This window comes from Copadichromis virginalis, linkage group LG3, assembly GCF_057382275.1.
Source record: "Copadichromis virginalis isolate Kocher_CV1m ecotype Utaka linkage group LG3, C_Virginalis_male_GT1.1, whole genome shotgun sequence".
NCBI classification, from domain to species: Eukaryota; Metazoa; Chordata; class Actinopteri; order Cichliformes; family Cichlidae; genus Copadichromis; species Copadichromis virginalis.
This window is the reverse complement of record NC_140620.1, coordinates 3174640-3198397: the sequence shown is the minus strand read 5'-3', so window position 1 is coordinate 3198397 and position 23758 is coordinate 3174640. Positions and strand designations below refer to the sequence as shown.

The following is a 23758-nucleotide window of genomic DNA, read 5'->3' as shown; positions in this document are numbered from 1 at the left end:
GGTGGCAGGTAATTAGATTCCTGAGCTCTGACTGAATACAAATGAAAACAGGAGATTTTGAGTAAAGAGGAAATGTGCTGATGACGTCACAGAGTGCTGCTCTCTGCTTTTAAAGCTTTAAAGCAGCACACTCTTCCTGGTAACAGATGACGCTGTGGTCATGTGACCTCTCCTCTGTTTTTAGAGCAGCTCTCAGTCAGACTGAGTCAGTTTGTCAGGAGAACTCAGGAACATGGCTTCATCCTTCCTCTGCCTCAGCCTCCTCTTCATCAGCCTCAGCACAACAGGTACTATCAATACACTTATTAATACACTGATCACTGATCAATACACTGCAGAGATACACTGATCACTTAACAGTACAGTGATCAATAAATGCATCACTGATCAAGTTATTTGTACATCTGTACTCAGCAGGTGTGATCAGCTCACAGTCTGATGTTGTGTTTGTCCTCAGATGGATTCAAAATGTATACGGTGGATCGCTGTAACTTTAACTCCACTGAGCTGAAGGACATCCAGTACGTCCTGTCTTACTATTACAACAAGATCGAGGTCAACAGGTTTGACAGCGATGTGGGGAAGTTTGTTGGATACACTGAGTACGGAGTGAAGAACGCAGAGCTGTGGAACAGTGGTGCATACCTGACTCAAGTGAAAACTGAGAAGGGGACGTACTGCCTACACAACATTGGTGTCTGGTACAGCAACGCTCTGTCTAAATCAGGTGAGTGTGCTGGTCTGTGTGACATCATCAGGTGTTGACCTCACTCTGAATCATTCATGATGGACTCACAGCTGCAGGTCAGACTCTGATGATCAGTAACTGTAATAAATCACTGACCCTGAACACTCTAACCTCAGTCTGTGGCGCTCCCTGCTGGTGAAACAGGCGAACTGCAGCTGTTCATTAAGCTGAATTATTGCTCATATTTATTTTTAAATATTTCCACATAAATATTTCTAACAGCATGAAGCAGCCTGACAGGTTGATAAAACAATTTCCTTCTAATTCATTTATTTTAATTCAAACAAAATTGAGAAACACTGATGTTTGTTTGAAGGCCGTCTGCTGTTTATTTATTGATTCTGACTTTCAGAGCTTGTGTAGCAGCTTCACACCTGCACACATTATAGCTCAGATCTATGAGTCAGTGTAACAGTGGAGTTATTAAATATACTGAAACAATTGTAAAGTTCCCATTACAACCCAGAGGAAACACACACAGATATCCCGTGTCTTATTAAATATTTCACTATTTTGGCACTTAATGTTCATATTTATTTCAGCCTTTTGTGTGCAGCGGTTTGTGACTGTTTGCCTGTGAAAAGGACTCAATGAATAAACTTGACTTACTTGAATGAAATCAGCTCGTAGCAGCAGCTCAGAGGAGCATGAGGAGAACCAGCTCAGACCTCCTGTGGAGGGGAAGCTGTCTGATACTGAAAACTGATTCTGCATCTTCTGCTTTGGGCTATAGATGATCTATGAGTGCACATACACGCACCATGAGTGTTAGATGAGCAGGCTGTTTACAGGAGTGACTTCCTCTCTGTGCAGTGACATGGTGTGACCTCAGAGAGCAGAGCATTTTCCTCCATCAGCCAGCAGCTGTTTTGTGACCCATCTGTGTGTGACTGGTTGATCAATATGATCAAATAGACCAACAGAGCGCCCCCTGCAGGCTCTGGATGGTACCGCCTGATGTAAGGGGCTTCTAGCCCCACTATGTAGGGGTGAAGAGGCGCACAGGTTGCCCTGAACGACTAAAGGGTGGTGGGATCTGAGTCCATGACCCCCCCTAGTACAGTTGACCCTGATACTTACTTCTGTAAGAATGGTTTTAGCTGTCTAGCTGCTACAGGCACAGAAGAGGGGCTCCAGGATGAAATCTTGAGAAACGATGCCTGCCTGGAGTATACTATACTATCAGACATAAACACAGCCTAGTCTACCTTCCCTCCGATTTTCTGTACCCCAACCAGATAGCTAGGGTGCCCCTACTCCAAGGCAGCTTGGGTTAGACAAAAAACAGTGTTGGGTGTTACTGTAATTAAATTACTTTTCCACTGAAAAAGTAGAGTAACTGATTACTGTTCATTTTTAGGTATTTTAATCACAGTTACTTACAATGTACTTGCGTTACATTGTAAAATAATTAAACCCGCTGAATATCATTATTTAATTTCATTAATTTATCTTCTAAACGTAGAAGTAAACTCTGCTCTTTAACATCGCTGTAGTGCAGCTACTCGTCATTTCGTGCCAGTTTGCTGCACAGTCGTATTCTAAAGCAGAAGCTGTCTGACTCGGCTGAAGCGAGTGGCTGTTTTATGACATGGACATACTCCCGTCTCTTCACTTTTCTGAAACAAGCAGACAAGAACATTACAGTAATATGTAAAAACTATCGGCTGCTGTTAATAGCAGGACTAATCTACTGAAGCGCCTGACACGGAGCATAGACGAACACTTCTGAGCGATCCTTGTTCATCATCCATGGATAACACCGCGGCAGCTCCTGCTAAGCAGCAAAACCTGATTTTACTTCAGCAGCACAGAAAGCACCTGAAGGTGAGCTTAAAGAATGATTGCAGGCTACATAGCTGGACTGGCCATCGGGCATACCGGGCATTTGCCATTGATTTTTCGTTTTTAATGGGCGATGGGTTTTTTTTTTCTTTGTTTTTTTTCCGTAACAGTATAAACACTGAAAGGTGGTGGATTGGCCAGATGCTGGGAGGTGTGTAAAAATAACTCAGTTGTTTTGTGGTGGCTATGGTGGAGCTTCTACAGATTCAATAACATTAGCAAGTGATGGAGGCCAGCAGGTGGATGAAGGAAAGGGGAGGCAGGAGGAGAGCCCCGAGGCGGCCGCCGGTCCAAGAGTGTCAGGTGAACTGAACTTCAGGTAAGAAGTTATGAGCTGCAGTCTATCTGGGTCAGATATAAACCAAGTTTAGGTGCAGTTTATTTTCGTTATTCTGACTTTTTACAGTCGGTTACAATAACTCGTTTCTATACAGCTGGGTGGTGCTATGATGTTACTGATGTTGAACTTGTTTTATCTTGTTCATAAGGTTAGTTAGTAGAGTTTCCAACCGTCCCGTAAAAAGCTGAATCGTCTCGTATTCAGAGAAAATATTACGCGCTTCGTATTGAGCTGAAAACAGTTCATCTCGGACTTCAGCTACAATGAAAAAGACACAAAGCTGGAGTTATTCTGTGTTTACGCTGCACAGCTGCCTCTTCTCCTCTCATTCTCCCCCCTCCCTCTCCTGTTGCTACTTCAATCATGAAACTGATCAATGATGTAAAATGTATAGAAATCCATTATTGTACATAATTTCTTCAGAAGTAAGTACTGTGTATGATGCCAGTATTTCCCACATTTTCTAGATACTGCATCAGTACTGTGTGTAAAATGCCATCAAAAGTCAATTAAGTTTTTCTTTCTCACCTGTCTTTCTGTCTCCTTTCACTTTTTAAAGGTTGCCATGTTAGAAAAAATATTTTGCCCTGCCATGCTGTTTATTGATGTGGTAAATGAATGGTTTATGAAAATATATCTAAATCTGTCATCAGTAATCAGTAATGATCATGTCTCACCTCTAGTCTTCTCTGTCTTAATGTCAGGTTTCCACCGCGTGTTGTAGATGTTCAGGAGGTTAACTCGACCAACAGTCTGCTTCCAGGTGCTGTTTAGAATACCAGCATAGGGAGGATGATTCAAGTTTATTAGATTGACACATGTATACCAACAAGATTGTGCATCACTGTGACAACAGTGTTTGTTTTCATTCAAAGGCTTTATGGCTTTAATACCTGGGGGGCCGGTCTCCAGTCAACATGCCCGGGCCGATGTTTTGTCCCAGTCCAGCCCTGGCAGGCTACGCTGCGTACTGTAGAGTGTCCGTATTTAACAAAATGTATTTATTATTTAAAGAGTTTAATTTCTATTGTTTGTACATTCAAGGGTTATATGGATTTTAAGAAGTATTTAGTTAAATACTTATGTAGTAATTAAGTTACTTTTCTGACACAGTAATTAGATAAGTTTAGCCATGACACATTAAGTGTCATGGCTAAAGTCCTCCCATCGGCTCGTCAGCTCCCAGTGAGTCGGCTAACTATGCTCCCTCACTCCGAACCCAGCCTAATCCAACAGGAAACGGTGGAGGGTCTTAAAGAAAAGCACAGCTGGAGTTAGCTCTCGCTCTAACTCCCCATGCTACCTACCTCGACGGTGGCCTGCAGCACCACCAGTTGCGGCTCGCGGCTACACAAGCCAACCTTCGCACACGGAGTGAAACTCCGTCTAAGCTTGCTGCAGTTGCGACTTCTGCTCCACTGACCTCACGGAAACCCCTTTTGGGCTCAGCCGAACCGTGAGGCTTTCTTAATGTGGCTGCCCGTGACAACACGCGGGAGACAGCTACTTCTCCTCAGCTTCACACACACCAGAGCGCGTGCACGGCTTCTCTGACTGATTTTTTTTCTCTCCTTACCCAGACAGGCCACTTGAGGCACTATATGGCAGCTAGCACCATCCACATGCATGTGCCCTTACACTGACTAGAATTACAGCCCCCCCCCCCTTTCAGGGCCTTGCTCACCACCACAATCACAATCTCCTCCTCAACACAAACATAGTGTGAATAGAAATAAGTGTATCTAATAGGGGTGCAACGATACACAAAATTCACGGTTCGGTTCGGTTCGATACTTTGGTGTCACGGTTCGATATTTTTTCGATACAAAAAAAGTTCATGCCTTTTTAATTTGTCATTTATTAAAATTATAAATATATATTTTAACTGTGCGTGTTTTTTATTTTGACAGCGAATGCGCACCTGCGGACCACTTATGTGCAGCCCTGGTTATTTAGCTCGTCATATTGCAGCCACAGAAATTCTTTTGTCCATGAAACCATAAAGCTGCACTTTCTTTTTGCCTTATAGTCTGATTTGTCATAACTTCTCCGTTTTGTGGTAAGCTTTTCTTTGGCTGTCACTTCTTCACCCTGACCTGTCTTATTTGGCTCAGCAGAACTAAAATATATGTCCTGCTGCTTTTACACACGCACTCACATAAGCTCAGCGATTCTCTGCGCGATCAACCTCTCACATGTTTAAGCTGCGGGAGATTTCACTTGTCATGTTTGCGTAGTAAGCTAACGATTGATAAGACGATGTCAGAGGAATTGGTGCACAAATTATCATCACTCACCAATCAGTGCTGTCGCTCTCTATACACAGTGGTGGTCAATACAAGTGCAAAGTGAAAGCAAAGTGAAAGCAAAAAAACAAGCGCAAATTCAAACGCGACTTCAATATGTCACATATTGACAGTGGCTCACCGATGCCAATGACATAATTACCCAGCTACATTTCCGAAAGAATGCAAAAGCATTGACATATATTTTTCCTTCCTACAATAGCCGGACGGGCAGGGCAGAGATAGATTTTGGTAGCCCGACTGAAAAAATCGCTAGCCCCGGGACGTCGGGCTAGCGATATTGCGAGCCCTGTATCTGATTGAGGAATCACTCATCTTTGTCTTTGCACTAGGATGATGTCGGCGTAAATGTGCAGTCACATTCGTTGTGTTCCCACTAGTGCTTTCAGGTTAATCTCGTTGAAATGACCTTAACGCCACAACACGGCAAATCTCCGTTAACGAGCTACCGCCGATCGCCCCGTGCATGGGGCTAGACGGCCAACACGTTAACGAGCTAACTGCGCTAACACACTAGTTCCCACCCATGTAATTGAGCATTGCGTGGCACATCCAACATACTGTTTTACTTTAGTCCATGACTCGCTTACCTTCAGGGTCATACGTCACATGAAAACCAAAATAATTCCAAACGCCAGATCTGAATGAGGGTGGGGGAGGTCCATGTTGCAAGGAGAGCTTAACTTCTGTCTTGCTAGCTTGCCCTGCGCTCTTCCTTCTGACTATGCTGTCTGTGTTGAGCGCTCAGTGGATCTGCGCTGGACAGTGCAGCCTAGGCGGAGTAGTCGATCACAGATTCACTGAGCGCTCAACACAAGTTGATAAAATAAATTACAAATTTTGTATTGTTCGATACATATGCGTACCGAACCGAAAGCACTGTATCGAACGGTTCAATATCGATACGAATATCGTTGCACCCCTAGTATCTAACAATAATAAGTCATTTGTATTTTATAATTTCTGCTCATGAATCAAACAGCTGGATGAGCAGAAATTCAAACTGGGACCAGCTGTGGATTCAGTCCTTTAGCTTGATGTTGATATTAAACTGAGTGAAAGCAGGCTGGGTTCATCTATGTGTGGATGATCTATAGCGATAGTTTATCATCTAGTCTCCATGTGTCAGATTTTACTTTCAAACCACAGCAGCTGATCTGCAGGAGGATCAGTTCAGTGATGGTTCACACTGATGTCACTCTGAGTCAGCACTTCACTGGATGTTAATAAAACCTGATCCAGGTTCAAGTCTGGTAGATTTCCAGCACATACAGCTCTGCATGTCTTACTTTATAATAATAATGTTTACAGCCTGATGATGTTTCTCCTCACAGCTGATTCATCATCTGATGTCAGACTGGTTATATGTGACAGTATCTTTATTATTAAACATGAATACAAAGATCCCTGATGATATGATATTACCAACGACAGAAACTCATAATGTCTTTCAGCTAAGCCGTACGTCAGACTTCACTCCAGTACGCCTCCTTCTGGTATCCATCCCGCCATGTTGGTCTGCAGTGTCTATGACTTCTACCCCAAAAACATCAAAGTGAGCTGGCTGAGAGATGGACAGGAAGTCACCTCTGATGTCACTTCCACTGAGGAGATGGCAGATGGTGATTGGTACTACCAGACCCACTCACACCTGGAGTACACACCCAGGTGAGTCCACATCAGGTCCAGGAGCGTCATTTCTAATAATGAAACCAGAACAAATTTTATCATGAGGTCTGCAAGTTTAAAAGTTTAAAGTCCAGATCTGAGAGTCACTGATGTTTGTGTTGAAGGTCTGGAGAGAAGATCTCCTGTAAGGTGGAGCACGCCAGCCTGGAGAAACCTCTGATCACTGACTGGGGTAAATACCTGTCTGTATCTACACACCTGTACACACCTGTACACACCTGTACATACCTACCTGTCTGACTCTCACCTGTGTGACTCAGATCCCTCCTCGTCCATGCCCGAGTCAGAGAGGAACAAGCTCACCATCGGAGCCTCAGGACTGATCCTGGGTCTGATCTTATCTTTGGCTGGATTCATCTACTACAGGAGGAAGGCCCGAGGTCAGAACTCCCACTCACAGACCAGTTCATACCTGAAACCAGTTTAGAACCAGGATGAAATCAGTTCATACCAGTTTAGACCAGACTAAATCTCAAACCACATTACATGAATCTAAAACTGGTTTGGATCTGCATTCATTTAATATATTGATGTTTCAGGCAGGTTTAGAGCATTGCTGTTTATTTTCAGACACCTGTTAGTTACATTAATGTTTCAAACACAGGATTTTACTGTTTCTGGAGGACTCTCAGACCTGGTTCAGGCCCTGAAACATGAAACTTTACTGAATCATTGCCATTGATCTGTGTCAAGAGATGTATTCTAAGACACTTCTTCAGCTGAGAGTCAGAGAGTAGAAACACACACACACGCTGCAGATTTTACTTGCAAGGGCGGTCACAGAGCGCTCACACCAGAGTGGGGGCCCTGTGATGTGCGCTCTATTCTTGCTCTTGTCTTTATTTATATACAAGGGTAATACAATAGTAAATATGTCTGTTCATAGACAGAGGAATGTTGATGCGTATGTGTGTGAGTGTGTGAGCGGGGAAGCGAGTCCTCTTCCTGGTAGGGAGTGAAACTGCTTGTTCTGCTTTTATTGTCGCTGTGGGAAGAAACTAATAAAAGAGAACAGAACAAGTCTTGTACTGAACAACAGTCTAAGTCATCAAAAGGTCAACATGAGTATGCTATCATATGCAAACTTATATCATTAAAAGCTTATACTGACTACTAAGTACAACTCTCCATTGACAATCTGTTAAAACCAGTGTCCATGGTTCTTTCAGGTCGCATTCTGGTTCCCACTAACTGAGCCTGGATCCTGGTCCTGGTTCTGTCTGATGAAAAGCTGCTGCTTCCTGTGTTCAGACTGATGATGATGATGATGATGATCTCTGTCTGGACTCTGATCCAGGTCCATCTCAGTGTTGTTGGTGGTTGTTATTTCACTGAGATGGTCACAACGACCAGGACAGAGATAGCTGGGGATCGAACCGGCGACCTTCCCGTTACAAGATAAGCTTCTCAACCCCCTGAGCCACGGTCTCCCCCGTGATCAATCACAGGATATCAGTTTGTATACAACAATGAATCTCACCTGACATATTCAGACAGTAACTTACTTTGTTCAAACATTGAAACAACAAAACATTTAACACTGAAGTGTTTGAAACATGCATTCAGTGATTACTAAAACAAGTAAAAAAAAGTCTTTAATGTTGAAATAGAGGAACAGAGGAACTGTCAGGGTCAGACGGCGCCCCAACCGGTCAACCTGCCTTTGTCTTTATATGCGTGTGTGTGTGCGTGTTTTCCTCTCTCACTCCTGACATTCACAAAATCATGACATTTTTAACCTTTTTTTCTCAAACTCTCTTATTAACTCTTATCATAACCTATCTTATCAGTCCAAGAACTAGTTATGAAACAAACAGTGGGGGTGATGTGTATGCAGATGGGGCCAGTGATGCGTGATACTGGTATGGTGAGTATGGTAATGGGGTGCAGTACATTGGTGACTGTGACATACACACAGGTGGCACAATTGCCAGTGGTGGGTATGGAAATACAGTGTATGATGGTATGGTTATGGCAGGTAACTGTGGTGCTGTGCTTTTCCCAACTATATTACCTGCTGCATGTGACTGCACTGAGGGCTTACCCAATGATTCATAAGTCAGAAACTGTCGTGGCTTTCTGTGACGGGTAGACCTTCTAATGTTTGTACATGTCCCGGTGGTTGAACCTGTAAGTTAGACTGCGAATGAGTTTCACACTCCTCACCTCTGGGTTCAGATAGACTGTCACTACCCACTTGAATTTCTTTCAGCTCCTCTGTCAGAGAACATGGCAGGTGTGAGCATTCTCTCCCGGTTTCCTCTTCTAATTGTTCAATGCTGACGAATGGTGCATGTTCAGGCACAGTCAGTGTGTCTTCCATAGTCTGCACAGGTGAATATCGATGTATATATATTGTGGCGGACCACCAGGTGGCTCCATTCACACCCAAGTTGAAGGGAAGTGTTGGGGTGTAGATTTTGGCGCTTACTATATGTGAAGTTCTGAGAGTCAGTTAATAAAGTTGGAGTGAGACACTGAGACCTCTCCTGTCGTTATTACATACCTGCACAATATATATATAAAAAAAACCACCCAGCACGCCCCTGCGGGCGGTTTATCCTTCAAGCTCGGGTCCTCTACCAGAGGCCTGGGAGCTTGAGGGTCCTGCGCAGTATCTTAGCTGTTCCCAGGACTGCGCTCTTCTGGACAGAGATCTCCGATGTTATTCCCGGGATCTGCTGGAGCCACTCGCCTAGCTTGGGAGTCACCGCACCTAGTGCTCCGATTACCACGGGGACCACCGTTACCTTCACCCTCCACATCCTCTCGAGCTCTTCTCTGAGCCCTTGGTATTTCTCCAGCTTCTCGTGTTCCTTCTTCCTGATATTGCTGTCATTGGGAACCGCTACATCGATCACTACGGCCGTCTTCTTCTGTTTGTCTACCACCACTATGTCCGGTTGGTTAGCCACCACCATCTTGTCCGTCTGTATCTGGAAGTCCCACAGGATCTTAGCTCGGTCATTCTCCACCACCCTTGGGGGCATCTCCCATTTTGACCTCGGGACTTCCAGGTTATACTCGGCACAGATGTTCCTGTACACTATGCCGGCCACTTGGTTATGGCGTTCCATGTAAGCCTTGCCTGCTAACATCTTGCACCCTGCTGTTATGTGCTGGATTGTCTCTGGGGCATCTTTACACAGCCTGCACCTGGGGTCTGGCCTGGTGTGATAGACCCCAGCCTCTATGGATCTTGTGCTCAGAGCTTGTTCTTGTGCTGCCATGATTAGTGCCTCTGTGCTGTCTTTCAGTCCAGCTTTGTCCAGCCACTGGTAGGATTTCTGGATATCAGCCACCTCCTCTATCTGCCGGTGGTACATACCGTGCAGGGGCCTGTCCTTCCATGATGGTTCCTCGTCTCCCTCCTCTTTCTTGGGTTTCTGCTGCCTGAGGTATTCACTGAGCACTCGGTCAGTTGGGGCCATCTTCCCAATGTATTCTTGGATGTTCCTTGTCTCATCCTGGACTGTGGTGCTGACACTCACCAGTCCCCGGCCCCCTTCCTTCCGCTTAGCGTACAGCCTCAGGGTGCTGGACTTGGGGTGAAACCCTCCATGCATGGTCAGGAGCTTTCTTGTCTTTATGTCAGTGGCTTCTATCTCCTCCTTTGGCCAGCTTATTACCCCAGCAGGGTACCTGATCACGGGTAGGGCGTATGTGTTGATGGCCCGGATCTTGTTCTTACCATTCAGCTGACTCCTCAGGACTTGCCTGACCCTCTGCAGGTACTTGGTGGTTGCAGCCTTTCTAGCGGCCTCTTCATGGTTCCCATTTGCCTGCGGGATCCCCAGGTACTTGTAACTGTCCTCTATGTCTGCAATGTTGCCTTCTGGTAGTTCAATCCCCTCAGTTCTGACTACCTTCCCTCTCTTTGTTACCATCCGACTACACTTCTCCAGTCCGAACGACATTCCAATGTCATTGCTGTATAGCCTGGTAGTGTGGATCAGTGAATCGATGTCTCGTTCACTCTTGGCATACAGCTTGATGTCATCCATGTACAGGAGGTGGCTGACAACTGCTCCGTTCCGTAGTCGGTATCCGTAGCCAGTCTTGTTAATGATCTCACTGAGGGGGTTCAGGCCTATGCAGAACAGCAGTGGGGACAGAGCATCTCCTTGGTAGATCCCGCACTTGATGGTAACTTGTGCTATGGGCTTGGAGTTGGCCTCTAGTGTTGTACGCCACATCCCCATTGAGTTCCTGATGAAGGCTCTTAGGGTCCCATTGATCTTGTACAATTCTAGGCATTCCAGTATCCAGCTGTGGGGCATTGAGTCATAGGCCTTCTTGTAATCAATCCAGGCAGTGCACAGGTTGGTCAGTCTGGTCTTGCAGTCTCGGCTGATTGTTCTGTCTACCAGTAGCTGGTGTTTTGCACCTCTGGTATTCTTGCCAATTCCTTTCTGTGTCCCGCTCATGTATTGACCCATGTGCCTGTTCATCTTAGCCGATATGATGCCTGACAGGAGCTTCCATGTAGTACTGAGGCAGGTTATTGGTCGGTAGTTGGAGGGGACCGGTCCCTTCTTGGGGTCCTTGGGGATCAGGACCGTCCGGCCTTCAGTTAGCCATTCCGGGTGTCTTTCGTTAACTAGCAGCTGGTTCATTTGTGCTGCCAGACGCTCGTGGAGTGCAGTCAGCTTCTTCAGCCAGTAGGCGTGAACCATGTCGGGCCCTGGTGCTGTCCAACTCTTCATACTGGAGACCCTTTCTTGGATATCTGCCACTGTGATGGTTACTGGACCCTGTTCAGGGAGGTCGCTGTGGTCTGCCCTCAGATCCTCTAGCCACTGAGCATTGCCGTTATGGGTTGCATCCTTCTCCCATATGCTCTTCCAGTATTGCTCCGTCTCCAGCCTTGGTGGTGCTGTTCTCTTATTGTTCCCTTGCCACTGAGAGTACACCTTTGCTGGTTCGGTGGAGAACAGCTGGTTTATTCTCCTGCCTTCTATCTCTCTGGTGTACCTCCTCAAGCGGCTGGCCAAGGCTGTGAGTCTTTGCTTGGCAGTTTCCAAGGCCTCAGGTATGGACAGCTTGCTGTATTTCTTAGGCACCTTATTTGTCGCACCTTTCTGCAACTCCGTTAGTTGGCTAACCTCCCTCCGTGCTACTTTGATCTTGCCCTCTAGCCTCCTTCTCCATGGAGGGTACTGCCCCTTGTGGCTGTTCAACTTGTAGCCAAGCATCTCACTGATCACTGCTGCCGTATTGTAGATCAGCTTGTTAGTGTCGGTAATCGTGGTTGTAGGTATTGCCCGTAGTGCTGCATTAACATCATCTAGCAGACCTTCTGAGGGTACTTCACGTAATCTTGGTAACCGGCTACGGGGGATCCAGGTTTCAAGCTTGGCCATGATCCTATTTTTCAGGTCAGTTCCTCTCGCACTCAACGATCCTTCTCCTATCGCACTTGGGGCTATGTACCCAATCTCGGGTGGGGGTGATGATATCTCCCCCCTGACCTGGCGTCCTGACTCCTCCTTGCCGTAGCATTTGTGTTGTACCTCGTCAATCTCTAGCTGTGAGAGCAGTCCCTTCTTTCGAATGTTGGAACACTGAGCTACTAGTTGTTTCGCCGTCATTGTGGATGTTGGGTATCGAAGAATCCATAGGTCCCTCATCCTATTCATGTAGCCCCTTCCGCCGGGGTTACTTGCGTAGTAGCATTCCAACAACGCCCTGTTTTCGTCCCTTGCCCACCGATGCCTTCTTGTTCCAGTAGCCCACTTTTCGTCAGGGTGCCCTGGTTCCTCAACACCTGACGCGGACCTTGTTGATCCGGGCGACGTCCGAGCCGGCATGCCTTCATATTTATCTGTCTCGCTCATGTCTGCGGTAGGCTTGCTTAGCATAGGGGGTCTAGCCTTAGGACCCTTACTGGATACAGACGCCCCAGGCAGGAATCGAACTTGCGATCCTCTGTTCCAAAGGCGTGTAGTTTAACCACTACGCTATCCAGCTGCTTATATATATATATATATATATATATATATATATATATATATATATATATAGTTTTGTATTGTTGATTGTCATTTATGCTTAGAGGTGTACAATCAATTGTGTAGTGATAGGACTGTGGTCTTTAGCAGACTACAGAGGCTTGGGAATGCACACCCACATCCTAGGAGCATAAGAGAGGTCCTATCTTCTCTTTGTTGATATATGGTATAGCAAACACACGTATATCTCTTTAAGCATAAGAGCCCTTTGTTCAGATGGACCCGCTAGACTCCTGGCACACACACACACACACACACACACACACACACACACACACACACACACACAGGCAAAGTACTCTTTGTGTGTATGTAGACGTCATATGTTAATGAACCTATGCATATTCATGTAACCTCAATAAAAGAGCAGTGTTACGGGAGAACGGAGAGAGCAACTGGGGTCAAGCGAAGGAACGGCGTTTGTCCGGTTCTCTCCCGTGCACGAGTAACATGAAGAACTTTGCCTACTTCGTGTCTTGCTTGCTGTGTAATTATATTGTCTTTAACGTTCCAGCGAATAGGTATAAGCTACAAACCTATCATTAATTGGTCCTTCGATGCAGGATCCCTGGAGTCGACATTCACCGAGGGGAGGAGAGGCACGTTGAAAGACTGACGTCAGCCAGGAAGTTCCTGTGGATTAACTGTCTGTCTTTTCTCCTCGATGAATGACGATCGGCGGGATTCGAGTCTGTTCAATATATATATATATATATATTTTTTTTGTGTGTGTGTTTGTTGTTACTCTAATAGGTTCTTTGGTCTGGTATGACTGAGACGCAGGATGTTGCTCATGGTCCAGATCCCTACTCAGTCCTTTCAACAGGTGCTCTTAGCCAGTACCCCGAGCAATCACTCTCTGAACCGCTGTCAGAGTTATCTCACATGTCTGTTTGTCTTTGTGCAACTGTAGATCTTTCCATCCTTCGTCTGTTGCGTGTTGTCTTTCCAATCACAGGCTTTGCCTGGGGGGGAGTGACTTGAACAGGTAAGTCATTTACCAGTAACAGCAGATTGCGGTGCAATGTTTGGGTTCTTTTTGGGTCTCCAGCCTCAGGATGGACTACGTAAACTGGGCTATCTGCTAGCTGCTCTTTAACTATATAAATAGCCCTCTCCCAATATGATCTTAACTTGCCAGATCCTCCCTGCTCACTGAGGGTTCTGACCAGAACTCTGTCTCCTGCCTGGAGCATGACTCCTTTTGCCATTTTATCATATGTTATTTTGCCTCTTGCACTAGACTTCTTGGAGGAAAAGAAATATCACTTACATTGAAAGTAGAATTACTTAAATTAATTCACATAAATGCAATCACACATTTGTGGGTATAACATGTGCAACTAGGAACTGGGACGAAGGAAGCACTTGGAGGAGAGACGGGCACTCATTACCACGCACGGTCTGAGCACGGGAAGGAGGACGCACCAACTATTATTATTGCACATTCTAGCTATTGCCAACCTTTATTCACTGTAAATAAACTCACTGCCTATATTCAGAGCTCCGCGCCTGAGTCCACTCAATCCTCAACTGTGACAGGAACGTAAATCCTAAAGTAAAAAACTGAAAAAAAAAGTGATGGTAATTCCAAAAAGATAGATAGAAAAGATTAAAAGCTTGCTTTTGTTTAATAAAGGAACAGAAATTGTGTGAAAAATGTCACCTTAAAGCTTTATTGGGAATAGCATCACAAATGGTTGTTTTCCACACAGTTAGAGAAGTTCCAGCACATCCAAACATTGCATACACATCTAAAAGAAGACAAACACAAATATAATAAGATTTACTCAAAGGAAGACTTTTTATTTTTGTCTGCTTGTTCACACTACAAATAAAATGTGACAGCAAACGTGTTCTAGTGTGAACCCTCAAAGCAGCCCGCATGCGCAAAAGAATAAGAATAACTTTATTCATCCCGAGGGAAATTCTTTTGTCATACACATGCCCAAAGCAGCAAGAGAGACAGAGGAACAGATGAATAAGATATACAATATATACAATAAAGAATAGTAGCATACAGTAATTTAAAGTAGGATAGTGCAAAATATAGTATCAAATAACTCTAACGAAGAAACAATATAACTATATCCTGGACCCTTAGAACTGAAGAAGCTTCACGGATGAGAGGTGAAACGTCTTCAAGCAACTCAAGAAGTCCAGACGCTTTTCTTTCCAAGCTCCTTAGACTATATCCTGGAGAATAAATAACTTAACTATCAGTGCAGGCGATTCTAGAAAGTGACAAAGTATTGTGCAATAAAATATAGGGAGTGGCAGCGTATGATGGGGGGATGAAACAAATATTAATTATGCAAATTCTCATGACCATCGATCAACAACCACTGACCAAAACCCACTGATCAAAGACCACTGATCAATAACCATGAGTCCCATTCACAGAGAGTTGGGGAATGGCTGCAATCACAGCATTGTAAGATGGTGACAGATGTACCCTTAGGCCCCCTCCTCGATTTAGAGATGGTCTTTCCCTTTTCACATAAACGGCCTCCTTGACTCCGCCCTCAAACAAGAGTTCAAATTTCCTCAGGGCCTTCTTGATGTGCTGTTCTTCTGCCTCCCTGGCTGCTGTGTCTGTGGGGATGGTGTTTGCTCTGTGTTATAGCGTCCTGATGACGCCCAGTTTGTGCTCCAGTGGATGATGAGAGTCAAACCTTAAATACTGATCCGTATGTGTAGGTTTACGGTACACGTCAGCTTTTAGATGTCCCCCATTACTGATGGAAATCTCACAGTCTAAGAAGGCCAACCTGCCACTTTTCATATCCTCCCTGGTGAATTTGATGTGTCGGTCCACCGAGTTAATGTGATCCGTGAATTGTGGTACGTCCTGAGATTTAATTTTCACCCAGGTGTCATCCACATGTCTGAACCAATGGCTTGGTAACAGTCTCAGGAAAATCACCTACAGAGTGAGGAACACGATGCGCTCTGTTTAGACCCAGACCAAACAGTATTGTTTGACTGATGGACCTCAATATAAAGACTTATTTCAGACTTTACTTTTCCCAATTTTGCTTTAGGTTATAAAGTTATGTTGTTATTTACATATGGCCTAATAATGATCCTTATTGCTGTTTTAGAGAGGAGCAGTGCTTCAAAGTAGGGCTGGGCGATATGGCCTAAAATCCATATCGCGATATAATTTGAAGCATGTGCGGTAACGATATATATCGCGATATATTCTTTTCTTCTGTATAACGTATTTTCCACACTATAAGGCACACTTATAATCCTTTAATTTTCTCAAAAATCGAGAGTGTGCCTTATGTATGAATTCTGGTTGTGCTTACTGACTTCGAACCGATTTGGGCAGAAATCTGTTAAAAATGTTTTGATGTCAGAGCATTACGGCTGCCGTAGGGAGGAGCTTCGCGGAGTAATCTGGGTCCAAAACTCCTTCTGCTTCAGGTCCCAAAGTCAAACGAACACTGAGAGTTAAAAACGGTCTAAATTCTTTCATCTTTAATAAAATCATCAGCGTTGCTGCTTTACCAGGTGTAACAATTAAGTTTAACATCCAGGCATCCATGCAAACAAAATTTATTAAATTTAACAGAGTTAGAAGTTAGCAGGAAGTTAGCTCGCTAGCTTACACCTAGTGATGGGCAGATGAAGCCCCATGAAGCACTGAAGCTTTTCATCCAATTGGTTCACCCCAACGCGAAGCTTCATGAAGCTTCATTTGCTCTAGCAGGACACCTACTGGACGTAAAAATAATAGCTGGCATGAATTTGAAGAGTGTGGCATTTTGCACACAGCCTGTAAATGTCAACAACAAAAGGAGTGTGTAAAACATCTATATTGTAGTGATGGCAGTATACTGTGTATATTTATAGTGGCAGTATGGGAAATGATTATTTGGAAATGCTTGAAATGGAAATGATCATTTACTGTGAGGTGAGGTGTGGTTGGGGTGTGGACAGTGGTTGTGCTTTTGTAACGTTGAGGTATGGACAGCTACACACTGAGGCCTCAGTCCTGCCTGTTCACATTTTATTCTGTAAAAACTAAATTTTCACTGCTTTTATGACCTTTTTAGTGGGGAGCACATAGCTAGGATTTAATGATTTAACAAATCTTTTGAATCCTTTGTCCTCCACAATGCTAAATGGCTGGGAGTCCTCAATCACCATGCTGACCAGGTCTTCATCTATTTGAGATTGTTCTCCTGAGGAAAGACAATAAAGACAAAGCACAAATATAAATATCACACACGTAACTTATAACAGTTGTATAATATTGTTATATCATTTAGTAACATTACTGCATGCTATATTATCATTGCATTTGATGGCTCACCTGGTCTTGCTCCACAATCGGTGTTCCCCTTATTCTCATGCAAAGCTCTGTAGTGCCTAAGCATGGATGAGGTGTTGTTGTTATATCCCAGCTCCCTGGCACATAGCAAACACTTCACCTTGTACAAAAGTCAAGACAGCTCAACATAAATTGTATTGCACCATCAGTATCATGAAAATTGATCTTCTGTAGAAATTTACATACCTTGTTGGGAGGAATAAAATCAAAACGTGTGAGCAGGAAAATCTACTCTGATAAACGCTCTTATCAACTACACCATGGGAGTGAAGTGGGAGGATGGAGTCTGGTTTCAGATCGTAGAGGGGGAGAAAAATGAAAACCAGACAGAAAGTCAGACATCAGATGTGGTCGTGTACGAGATTTTTGGCTTTGAAGATGAAACTCTGCCCTACTCTCTGACCATCATCGATACTCCTGGATTTGGAGACACCAGAGGGACTGAACATGATGCAATCGTCAGTCAACAATTATTGGACTTGTTTCGATTGGACGATGGAGTTCATGAAGTTCATGCAGTGGGTCTGGTGATGAAGGCGACAGATAATCGACTGAGTGAGCGACTGATCTACATATTTAATTCAGTGATGTCTCTGTTTGGAAAAGATGTGGAGAAAAACATTGTAGCTCTCATCACACACTCAGATGGAAGACGACCTAAAAATGCTCTCAAAGCTCTTGAAGTAGCAAACATTAAATGTGCCACAAACGAAAAGAATGAGCCTGCTCACTTCCTGTTTGATAACTGCCAGGATGAAGCACGAGCAGAGAATGAGCTAGAGGAACTTGAGCATTCCTATGATGTCACACAAAAAGGAATCAAGCAGTTGATGTGTTTCATAGCAGAACTTGAACCTCAACAGCTGGACACAACTGTGGATGTTTTGAACACACGCATCAAACTGACGGCCTGCTTTCAAAACTTGCAAGACAGAATTGAGAAGATTGATTTGAAGATCAGTGAGATTAAAAAGACCGAGGAAGATGTGAAGCTCTATGAAAAAGGCTTGAAGAATGATGAAAACTTCACCGTGGAAACTGATGAAGTTTACAAAGATCAAGAAGCTGTCCCAGGTGGAAAGAGATGGCTTGGTTATTTGAAAGGAGCTGTCACTTGTACTGTCTGTGAGGAGACCTGTCACTATCCATGCACAATTGCCAAGACTCCTGGAAAGTGTGAGGTTATTCAAAATGGCAACTGCATTGTTTGTACCAAGAAGTGTCCTGCAGAAAAACATGTGAAGGACACCTGGAGATATGTGAACAAGACAATGAAAGTGAAAAAGACCATGGAAATCTTGAAGAGAACATATGAAGTAAACCAAGAGGAGAAAAAGACCCTTTTGTCATCTCTTGAAAAGGAGAAAGAAAAGCTCGATGAGGAGATGAATACTCTGGTGAATGAGTCTTACCAGCTTGTTCTCAAGCTGGAGAAGATCGCCCTGAATGTTGATTCATTGTCCACCAATGTCCATCTGGACATCCTGATTGAGAAGATGATGGAGAAAGGAGAAAAAGAAAAGGTTGAGAAACTAATGAAGATAAAAGCCAGCCAGAGTAAAGGAGTCCAGACAGTGCTGCGATATTGTTACAGCAAAGTAACATCAGCTGGAAGAGCAGCATATAACTGTGTCTTCAAATCTGGCCCAGACAGCAGTGTAGACTAGAAGTTCTGCACTCTTCATTTAGACGATTAAACATCAATAAAAAATGTATTTCTTTTGTAAGACATTTGATGTTCATTTCATTACCAAATTAGAAAATAGATTTAAGTAAATGGAGAGTAGAAACCTGTCTTCTGTACCTGGACAGGGGCTTAGAGACACTTGATTTCCCAGGAATCATTTTCCTGTAGAACAACCTTTATCACATGAGCATAAACATCTCTAATCAGCTTTTAACATAAGATTGTAGATACTTTATCTACCCCATATTTGGGAAACGCTTCTGTTAAATCAGTATAAAATAAAGAAAGAAATATGAAAACAACAATAATAATAATACAGGCAGCATGATGGTGCAGTGGTTAGTACAACAGAATGGTCCTGGGTTGAAATCCAGGCTAATTCCCTTGAGATGACTCCACAAAATTGTCAAATAGTTCTCCGTACTCCTCCCATGAGTCATACACCCAGTCACTGCAGAATCATCAGAATATGACATTAACCCAGAGTTGTCCTGACGTTGAACAGGAATAGAGAAGTCCTAGACAGAGGACTGCCCAGTCTCACATCCTGTGCCCAGTCTGTCAGGTTGTCAGTAATCTGTGAGTCTGTTTGGAACCTGTTGATGGTAATAATCACCTTTCTATTCTCATGGCTGCCAAACAGAAAGCCTGCTCCCTCTTTGCTTTGCTGTATTGCAATTGAAAAAATCCAATAAAAAAGACACTTTTGTACAGCTACTGAATCATGCTGTTCAGATACACCTGTTGTCCCTATCTGACTCTCCTGGAACTGTCAGAAGATCAAGTGTGAAGACGAATCCACACATGAAGAGACTAGCAGTGATGTGGCAACCAGAGACCATGGAAACTCAGTAAAATCCAGGAAAACGGTCATGAATGACAAACAAATCCCTACAAATATGGATGGAGCTTAAAGTTAGACTGAAATGCTAGCATTCCTTTATTGATGCTAAAATATTCAAAAAAGTACATAGAATGAAGTCTGTTAAGTAAAGCTGGCATGTTTTATTCCTTAGCTGTTTCCACATTAAATCTTCTCACTTTTCCATGAAACCTGAATAAAAATCTGTTTCACTCAATCAGTTTGCTCAGTGTCTTTATTCAATTATCAGCTGCAGTTTACTGTTTAACATTTTATCTGCTTTATTGGAAGTGTTTCAGGTTACACACACACTCAGCAAACAAACACAAACCTCTACGAGAGCTGAGCTCTACAATTCATGTTTAATGCAGAGATGCATTCAAACCCTTTTTTACTACCATGTTTCACATTCTCCACAAATCAACTTCTCTCCACATATCATAGTTTCTCCCACCAGAGATGCAAGTATAGGAGACAAGGAAGAAACACAAGGACAGAGGAATCAAAGCAGCAGGCATTTAATGAAATGAGACATCATCACCTTGGTTTTTTATTTTAAAGTTGTGCCATTAATGTTTTACAGCAGCTGCATCATAAACAGTTTAACCTGCTGTGTTTACTATCTCGGGAATAATAGTGCTCTTGTTTCATGTTTATTTACACTTTTAATTAAATCCACAGCATGGATCAGTGATACAGATATCAGAGCTTTTTTAATCCCAAACTCAAAACCAGTGAAAAATGTGATCATCTCAAGGAACTGAAAGAGCTTCTAAAAAGAACAAGATGTTAAAGTAGTGCTTAATCTTAGCAAAAACTCTGTTATTTGTTAGTGTGTTGTGATGGAGATGCTTAACCCGATAGTGTTAGGATGCCTGGGTCGTCGACCCAGGGTTTTTGAGTTTATGATATTATTTATACTGTCTAGTTTTTGGTTTCTTTGAGTTCTGTCTTATGGCTTAGGTCTCTGTCTTCTTTAGTTGCTCTGTCTCCCCTATCACCTGCATCCCCTTGTCTAGTTCGCGTCTATGTGTATCTTAAGTTCCTATATCCCCGTGTTCAGTCAGTGTCTGTGTCTGCCCTGTTCCCACGTCTCTGTTCCCTCTGTAGTGCCTGCATGTGAGTCTGTGTCTTTGTTCAGTCTGTGTTATGTGTTTCCTGTTTTACTTTGAAGGTCTCTGTCTTTTCTCAGTGTGTTCAGTTTACGCTTCTTTGGTCTCGTCAGTTCTGATTTGTCCCAGCTGTGTTTCCCTCCTGTTACTCATTCCCTGATTGCTCCCTCTGTGTATTTAAGCCCTGTGTTTCTCTGTGTCCGTGTCGTGATCTACCGTTTACTTAGCTGTGTGTTTTGTCAATCCACTGGTGTTAGTTTATTTTTTTGAGTTTTTCCAGCTATGTTATGTTTGCGTTCAGCATTAAAGCTGTTTTGGTTTAAGTTCTGTCTCCGGAGTCTACACCCTGGGTCCTATTCCTGCCTGCACACAGCCACACCTAACAGATAGATTTGTTTACATATTCCACTCTCCGTGTTCCCAGGGCCCTATAAGTCATGATTATGATCTTAAATTGGACCCTGAACTTGACAGGGAGCCAGTGCAGCTGAATCAGCAGGGGCGTGGCATGGGAGTGTTTGTGATGCTGTGTCAGAAGCCTGGCAGCAGCAGTCTGAACACCCTGCAGTCGTTCCAGGGAGGCGCTACTTCAGCAAGTAAAGAAGGAATTACAATAGTCTACGCGAGATGAAACAAAAGCATGAAGAATCATTTCCAGTTCAGAGCGTGACACAATGGGACTCAGTGATATTTCTTCAATGGTAAAAACAAGAGCGAACCAAAGATTTAACGTGTGTCAGAGCTGGGTCAAAGGTAACACCAAGGTTCCTAATGGAGGGTTTAATATAAGAAGCACGAGCGCCTCCATTTTTAACCTCGAGGGTTGTATAATATATAATGTTCTTCTCCCCCTTTTGCACAAGTGGAGGAGCAGTCAGGTTACATTTCACTGCATGTTGTACTTGTATACGAATAAAGAATCATGACTTGTCTGAACATCTGACTTCACCTGTTGACCTACCTGATGTCTAATTATCTGTTAATGTTTTTTTCATTTTGCCAAACTTAATTTTCCAAAATAATTTCATTGATCATTATCAATAATTTCATTTTAATTTGTGTGTTTAGTTTTTATTTCTGTTTTAACTTTTCCACATCTAGTTTTAGTTGTGAGTTCAGTTCTAGTGTTTTGTAACACTTCTTCCTGTTGGGGCGGAGAGTTTGTGACGCAGTATTTTCAAGACCGACATGTTGAATCTGCGTCTAACACACTTTTTTAACAATGTGGTGTATGCTGTACTGTGCAGCGAGGAATGCCCAGACCTCTACATCGGAGAGACCAAACAACCACTTCACAAGCGCATGGCACAACATAGAAGAGCCACCTCCACAGGACAAGACTCAGCTGTCCATCTGCATCTAAAGGTCAAAGGTCACTCTTTGAGGATGCCAATGTTCACATTTTGGACAGAGAGGACAGATGGTTTGAAAGAGGAGTGAAAGAAGCATCTATGTCCACTGTGAGCGCCCATCTTTGAACAGAGGCGGGGTTTACGACACCAACTCTCTGCCATCTATAATCCAGTTTTGAGATCCCTTCCCAGACGCCTTAACGCCCACTCACATCCTGGGCCACCTGATCTCAGGAAATCACATGATAAGGTGGGGCCAGGTTTCACAATGAACACACCTGAAACTCTGGCTGATTGGGACCCACACCCGTTTTCACACCTCGGCTCATGTGATTAGGTAGAGGATCATCAGGGGGTCCTTTTGTCCCTCTGTGGGGGGAAACTCCCACTAGGTTTATATCTGGGACTCACCACCATTTGACCTTAGAACTGAAGAAGCTTCTCGGATGAGAGGTGAAACGTCTTCAAGCAACTTAAACAAGTCCAGACGCTTTTCTTGCCAAGCTACGTAGAATGAGGTCCAGGAGCGCCATTTCTGATGATGGAAACCTGAACAATTTTTAATATGAGGTCTGCAAGTTTAAATGTTAAAAGTTTAAGATCTGAGAGTCACTGATGTTTGTGTTGAAGGTCTGGGGAGAAGATCTCCTGTAAGGTGGAGCACGCCAGCCTGGAGAAACCTCTGATCACTGACTGGGGTAAATACCTGTCTGCATCTACATACCTGTACATACCTACCTGTCTGACTCTCACCTGTGTGACTCAGATCCCTCCTCAGACTTGTCCATGCCTGAGTCAGAGAGGAACAAGCTCGCCATCGGAGCCTCAGGACTGATCCTGGGTCTGATCTTATCTCTGGCTGGATTCATCTACTACAGGAGGAAGGCCCGAGGTCAGAGCAGGACTCTCACTCACAGACCAGTTCATACCTGAAACCAGTTTAGACCAGACAACTGTTAGTTACATTAATGTTTCAAACACAGGTTTTTACTGTTTTTTGGAGGACTCTCAGATCTGGTTCAGGCCCTGAAACATGAAACTTTACTGAATCATTGCCATTGATCTGTTAAAACCAGTGTCCATGGTTTGTTTTCAGAGTGTGTTGGTGACTGTGTCCTCATCTCTTCTTCTTTCAGGTCTTATCCTGGTTCCCACTAACTGAGCCTGGGTCCTGGTCCTGGATCAGGTCTAATGTAAACTCTTGTGTTTGATGCTTTATGTGCACGTCTGCTGTTTAATCCATGTAATGTAATCCCTGTAATCCATGTGTCTGAATGATTTGGGTGTTTCTGCTGTTCTGATTACCATAGATGACAGATTTTTACTGGAGGTCATTGTTGCAAAATAAATGACTCAAACTTTGAGCTGTGTGTTTGTTTACCTGCATCCTGTTAATGTCAACCTGAGGATTGAATTATTGTCACAGAAACCAGTCTGTAGACCAGTTTTAACCAGTTTAAGTAA

General features: G+C 43.7%; 2 protein-coding genes across 5 annotated transcripts; both read left to right on the top strand.

Annotated features, from left to right (window-relative positions):
- The first annotated feature begins 189 nt into the window (after positions 1–189).
- LOC146712321 (H-2 class II histocompatibility antigen, E-S beta chain-like) lies at positions 190–23658 on the top strand. 4 transcript variants are annotated; one of them, XM_085452032.1, is made up of 6 exons: positions 190–287; positions 458–727; positions 6694–6907; positions 22925–22992; positions 23073–23186; positions 23431–23658. In XM_085452032.1, the coding sequence occupies exons 1-6, from the start codon at positions 233–235 to the stop codon at positions 23454–23456; spliced, it is 747 nt and encodes a 248-aa protein (XP_085308158.1). In that variant the 5' UTR covers positions 190–232; the 3' UTR covers positions 23457–23658. The 4 variants fall into 4 exon arrangements, with proteins under 4 accessions (XP_085308158.1, XP_085308155.1, XP_085308157.1 ...); XM_085452029.1 differs by having other exon boundaries at positions 23061–23186; XM_085452031.1 differs by lacking the exons at positions 22925–22992; positions 23073–23186 and adding exons at positions 7033–7100; positions 7189–7308 and having other exon boundaries at positions 191–287.
- On the top strand, positions 17504–20040 carry LOC146712322 (uncharacterized). Its single transcript, XM_085452017.1, has one exon. It carries the CDS (start codon positions 17542–17544, stop codon positions 18946–18948), a length of 1407 nt encoding a protein of 468 aa, XP_085308143.1. The 5' UTR covers positions 17504–17541; the 3' UTR covers positions 18949–20040.
- Positions 23659–23758: the final 100 nt, after the last annotated feature.